General features: G+C 35.6%; 1 protein-coding gene across 1 annotated transcript in view; it reads right to left on the reverse strand.

Annotated features, from left to right (window-relative positions):
* LOC107085661 (neuronal acetylcholine receptor subunit alpha-7-like) overlaps window positions 1–5,149 on the reverse strand; it is a 42,925-nt gene extending 37,776 nt beyond the window's left edge. Inside the window, exon 1 of the mRNA XM_015376132.1 lies at window positions 5,034–5,149. Coding sequence (XP_015231618.1) covers window positions 5,034–5,103 — 70 coding nt within the window. The 5' untranslated portion in view covers window positions 5,104–5,149. The remainder of the gene's footprint in view (window positions 1–5,033) is intronic.
* Between the last annotated feature and the right edge of the window lie 1,523 nt (window positions 5,150–6,672).

Here is a 6,672-nt window from a genome sequence, read left to right on the forward strand (position 1 = left end):
ATATATATATATATATATATATATATATATATATATATATATGTAAATTCTAGCAGTTATATAATTTGTCTAGGCAGGGAATTAGTAATGTTGTTCACAAGCAGATGAGCAAGGCCTGTCGAAGATGCCTTCTCGATACAAAGAAACAGAAAAACCAAAACTGCAACTTCTCGCACTTTTCTCTTTTCTATCCCTCCCTCAGATTTTTTCAATACCTTAGTCTATGTGAAAACAGCTCTCGTACAAAAATGTTGACAGGGTTGCAGCAGGCACATAAAATGTGCCTTTTAGTGCATGTATGTGTGTAACAATACAATATTTTATAGCCGTAGGAAGTAACCATCCTCCGGAAAAATGGAACACGAACAAGAAAATGGATTCCTTTAATTTTAGCATTCAATCACTCTGTTGCTGTAGATGGATTAGAGTCTGGGGTTATTTAAATCAAGGCCATGTTCTAGCACCTCATTATTTCGGTCATAATCATTTGGAAGAGGAATGAGTGTGTAGAGGATATCAGCAGTGAAGCATACAGATGTTCAGATGTTAACCCAGGTGGTTCGCTCATTACCCAGACGGTTTTAAAAACACAGCCTGAGCCATAGAAAGGACAGGCTTAAAGTTTAAATTGACTAGAGCTGAGTTAAATGGAAAAACTGGAACAACACAGTGATAGTGGTGATGATTTAAAGTGTTTAGCCATTTTATTAAATGAGATTTGAAACTTTGAGTTAATGGAAAGAGGCTAGAGATCAGAATTAGCTAATTTTCTGTTTATAGGTTATAAATCATTAACAAGTAATTTTTAAAAGTCCCAAAACTAGGAACCCACACAACTTTCAACTGTGAATTCATTAGCCCTTTTCAAGCTGTGACAGCAGTAAGAAATAAAATCTAAATTGGTCAGACTTCAAAGTTAGGAAGAAATCGACATGGGCAAGGAGATGCCTAATTAGTGCTTCCTAAAGTCGTAATTAAAAAAGGATTTTTAACTACTTTTTTTCCAATCTGTAGGACCAATATTTAGTATATTTTGAATGTTTAAAGATCAATATATTTAAAGTTGCCTTTTAAAAAAATATATAATTTGTTAAAATTGAGTATTAAATTATGATTATTATGACACATTTTAAGAAATACTAAAATGATTTTTATAAAATGTTCAAAATCAATACCCAGAGTTAATTATACAAAAATGCTATATGTTTAAATGTTAAATAAACACCATACATATTAGAGTATACATTAGTTTAACTATAAAATTATAAAAGTAGTACAGCTTTTGTGCATTTAAAAAAAAAATGTATTATTTTTTTATTTGTAGCTGTGAACCCCCGCAGCAAGAAAGTTCTGGTTTCAATTCATGGTCTTGGATCCATCTGTATGGAGTTAGGATTAGTGTAATATAATAAAACTGCAAAACTTAAGGTCAGATAGTTCCACATATGTTGGTTTCTGTTTTGAAACCTCATTACAAAGAAGCATAATTCAAATTTTAGGGAAATTGCTAGCATTAAAAATAGCAGATCGTTTTGAAATTAAAAGAGGGATACACAAAGAAGAGGTGAAGAGCACAGTTTTGCTAAAGACAAGACTAAAATCTATTAAAAATGAGTGCTAAATTTTCTGTGACTAACTAATTCTCCCCGACACAGTGTAGGTATGTTTCTCACTTAGAAACCAAGGGCCTGTATACAAACAATCTTCAGCATTTTGTGTGGGATATTTAAATCACTTAAGGAGCAGATTTATCCATTAGCAGGGAATTTCCAAGATTAGGGTTCATTGGGGAACAGAGAGCATGAGCACAAAGTGTTGGTGTTAATGGATTATAATATAATATGTTATAATATATAAAATACAATATAATGGTGTTTAAGACACTGCCCATCTTTAATCGTATGTTTAATTCTATCCTAAATGTTAGGATTTGTTTTGTGGCATACCTCTGAGTTTATGCAAACCACATTATAAAATGCTATTCAATATCTGTGAAAAAGGCTCATAACAACCATATGGCATTGAGATCTTTAGCACCATTACAAGATTAAGAAACTTCAAATATGAATTCATCTAAGTATTCTGGACAGATTAATCAGGGTGTCCCAGTTAACAAAGATCACATCATAAGTGGCCAGGATTTTGTATAACAGGAATGTGCTTTTACAGTATGCAGAAGTCAAATTCTCATGAGAGAAAAAATTAGCTATAAAAGGGGTCATAATGAACTCCATTTTTTTCTTAAAATGATTAAACGTGGAATTAAATACGATTTCAGAAGGATTGTATAAATATGACTCCTTTCAGAGTCATTTTGGTAAGCTGGCCACTACTGGAAAGGTTCACCACTGTGTCATCCGACTATGGATACTTGCTATGGCCATGCTTTGCTTTAATCACAACACAAAACTTTAGAGGTAGATCTGCAACTTTTTAAACACTTAAGCTACATTCACACTGCAGGCCTTAATGCTTAATTTCTGATTTTTGTTGTGTTGCCGTTCACATTTCCAAATATATGTAGCTTGTGTGTGATCTCCTGTGTGAACTGCATTAATGCTGCTTAAGTGTCTTGCATGTGCAGTAGAGGACGAAATGACATCACAAGCAAATGTGCTTTGTGTTTACAGAAGTAAACATGGATGGTAGTGCCGGAGTGTACCTTTCCCAACCTTAAAAACTCAACCTTTTCAAGATGGTTAAAAACAAAAGACTGCTCTCTGCATTATCGTCCACCATGGTTGTTGTTTGACGTTCAGGTCGGATGAGTGCAACCTAGATGTTCAGACACAGGTTGCATTTGAGAAGATCAGATACGTATCCGATTCAGGACCACGTAGCCAAGTGGCCTGAGTTGCACTGGAAAAAATTGGATCTGTCTTGTTCAGACTGTCATGAAAAGATCAGATACGGGTTGCATACGGGCAAAAAATAAATAAATAAATGAATCAAATTTCAGCCAAGTCAGGCTACTGTGTGAACTTAGCCTTATACAGTACTTTTAATAGTACTTTTATTAGTCTTTGACTTTGTTTCTTATAGGTTCTTTAATTTCTTAAAAAGGCATTTTCTAATGATACTGCCACCTGTTGCTATAACACAGAACTGCAGCACTCTTCTGTTCATTCCGTAAAAATTCAAAAAATATCCACTGGACTTGGTTTTCAAGATTTGAAGACGTTTCGCTACCTCTCCAGGAAGCTTTCTCAATTCAAATGTCTGGATCCGCAGTGAGTTTGAGTCTTATATGGACAAGGCCTTGTATTGCTTGGAAACATGCAATGGTAACCGATGAATGGGTAGTTTAGTTCCATCATTAGCCTGTAATATCTGAACCTGTCTATGATTCTAGGGGTCAGTCGTTAAAGGGGGAGGATTGTCTTCTGTAATACCTGAAACCTGTCTATGATTGTTAAGGGTTGGTAGTTAAGGAGGTATTGTTCACCGGCTGGAGCAGGTAGGTCCCTCGTTCCTCTGTGATGGCGTGGGGGGTTTGGTGATATCTGGAAGGGATCATGTCTATGATTGAATTGTATGTTTTTGGAAGCTGGAATCTGAGTCCACCACCTCAGTTTAAAGTTGTTTTTTCTCTCTTAACATAGATGGCTTCCTTCACACCCCTCTCAAATCTTCTGTTCATTCTCACAGCTCCTGCTTGTACTTGACAAGGTTTTTTTTGTTTTGTTTTTTTCCACTTTACATGGAGTTGCCATTGGTGTCTGAGCTGGATTCCAGTCGCTTCTGATTATCCACAAAATCCTCTTAAATATATAATGCTTCGATTGTTTGCTAGGTGAGACCCATTTAACACAGATGCGCTTTACGTCACATCTGCAGAACAGCATGGAAACTTCCGAGCTGAAGTGAATTAAGGACAACTGGCTTACAGGCTTAGAGATGCATCACTGTTGAACTGAGGTGTGCATCTCCTCATCAAATGCTGTTTTAGTCATAAAGGGTAAAATAAAAAGGCTACTTTAAAGAGTAAATACAGCAAAACATTAGAAAATGTCTCTTTAAAATTGGAGCTCAGTGCTTTTTGAGATCTATTAGCCTACTTTATGTACTTGTGATTTATCATGTGAGGACTGCTTTTTTACTCTGGCCCTGTGTCGAGGGCCCTTTACCTTAAAGATGAAATAATTTGGAAACAGTTTTTTTTTTTCCAATCTATTTAAAGATTATTTTCAACTGCAATAAAAACTTTATTTTATTTATATAATTTGAAATATTAAAGAGGGGCAAAAACTTTTTAAAAGTACTGCATACTTTCTATGCTCTTGAGTTTTTATGGATTTACAGCGCAAACCTTCTTAAGTAATATACGGTCTTGTTGCAAAAACTAAAACAAAACGTTTGATGTACAATATTTGTAAACATTTATTATATCTGTTAAAACATCCAACTTAAAATCATACCCACAAACGTTAAAGGAATGCATATAGTCAGGTTTTCCCCCCCACCATTTCCCTTCCCTCACCTTGTTCACTGATTGAGTTGAACAAGGTGAGGGAAGAGATGTGGAAAAAATGAACAAGGATTGGTCAATACTTCCAGTATGACTCTGTGGGTGGAAACACATGCCCACATGTTAAGTTTAAAATCCGAGATCTGACAAACCTCTCCACTAAGTGGAAAGCAAACAGCCCAGATGTTGCGGATGAGTTTGCTGCTGATGATAATGGAGCTTAGGAGATAATTACAAAGCATGCATGCGCATCACTTTACACACGAATAACCAAATGCGCAGAAGCTAGATACATGCAACCAGACATGTGCAGTGGTTTATAAATGAGTTAAGAAAACCAAACTAATTCAAACTGCCCATGCATAGATTAGGAGAATATGTTATAGTAATCTGAATTTTTGTTTTTATGGATTCATTATTTTGCAATCAAAAAAAGAGAGCAGCTGAAATGTATCAACCAAAAAGCTACCCTTAATCTGCTTCACAGCAAAGCTTATTCTATTTAATGGAATCCAGGTAAAAACAAATAAATAAATAAACAAATATAACTGTAAATCAAGCCTACCTTTAAAAAGAAGAGCTGTCCAAATGTAAAAACTGACCGAACATGGACCCCAAAACTTGGGACACCGCATTCTAGCGCTGCTGCGAACTTCGCTGCCCGGCGGTGGATCTTCAGCGTCAGAAGCCGCTCAGACTCACTGATGGAATGAACCGGAGAGAGGAGAGGCAATAGGAGGGGGAGGGGGGAGAATATGAGCAGCGGGGAAAAGGACTGACAGGCGGAGTTCAGAATGGTGCGGTCACGCAGCACCAGGTACAGATTTACTCCTAAACAGGCTGCTCTGACAGCCTGTCCATTTAGCAGGAGACATTTTTAGAAAAAACTCAAAACTGCGAAGGGAAAACGCACTGCTGCATCTTAATTATTAAATCAATCAAGTCAGTTTATTAATTCCTATATTTGAACTTATAAAGATAAGCATAAACTCATATTTTGCAGAAAGACAAAGATATGTCCTAAGGGGTTCGTTTTTTATAATTTTTAAATGTAATTAACGTTTAAAACAATTAGAATTAACCTATATATTTTTAAAACAGATTAAATACATTTCTTAAACAAGCATAACGTAACTGTGCTCCTTATATAAACATATAAAAAGCTCTGAAGGCCAACAGTCAAAACTTGAATAAGCCACAAAAGGAGGCTACCTTTTGTGGCTTATTCAAGTTTTGACTGTTGGCCTTCAGAGCTTTTTATATGTTTATATGAGGAGCACCGCTAAAACTTTTAAAAATGTGCTTTCCTATATAAATTTAGAAAAGTGGTTCACAAAAAGTGATAAAGTACTGCAAAGCAAATCCTATTCGTTATTTCAAAAGAGAGCCATTATGCTCAGGCTTTAACTAGAAATAGAGATTAAGAGTCAAACAAAGGCATTGCAATTGTCTTTCCTCTGTTTTAAACCCCTTATGTAAACAACATCTTAACTGAGCTAAGGTTAAAAAAAAATGCAAGACTATTGCTCAGTGGTCTATATTTCCCATTTAGACTAAAGTAAATTTTATTTATTTTGAAAATCAATGTCCCAGGTTTGAATGAGTGTGGACAGGTTGAAAATCCAAGTGTTTGATATCCAGTCTAAAGTTTCTCAGTGATATTTTAGGGAGCCGAGAAATCTTCTGTTTTTTGTCCCACTGTAGTTATCCAGCCCTAAGGCATCAGAGGTGTCTGCCATAAAACTTTAGAGCACCTAATGCTACTCTCTGCTGACAACCTTTATGGAGATTCTGATTTAATTTTCCAATATTACTTTGCACCTGCCCACACTGAAAAAAAGTATCACTTCCTGCTTTAGTGAAAATCGTATCACTATACTTGGCAAGCCAGCAAACCCATCTGACCTTGAGCCCACAGAGAAACAGTGAAGTATTTTCCAGAGAAAGGAGAGAGACACCAAATCCAAAAATGCAAATGAGCAGAACGTCACTGTTAAAGCAAAACAACCCTCAGTAGAGCCACTGGCTTTCTGTATTTCACACATAAAAAATAAGAAGCTGGTAACTTTCATAAGCCAGGACAGAGCCCTTTAAAATTTAGAATCTTGATTAAATAAAAAGCTAAAAGTAAAATCTCTTATTTGAATTATTTTAGTTCATATTCAAGCTAAAGCCAGGCAGTTGAGTTAGAATGTTGTTCAGTA

This window comes from Cyprinodon variegatus, unplaced genomic scaffold (assembly GCF_000732505.1).
Source record: "Cyprinodon variegatus isolate N-32 unplaced genomic scaffold, C_variegatus-1.0 Scaffold130, whole genome shotgun sequence".
NCBI lineage: Eukaryota > Metazoa > Chordata > Actinopteri > Cyprinodontiformes > Cyprinodontidae > Cyprinodon > Cyprinodon variegatus.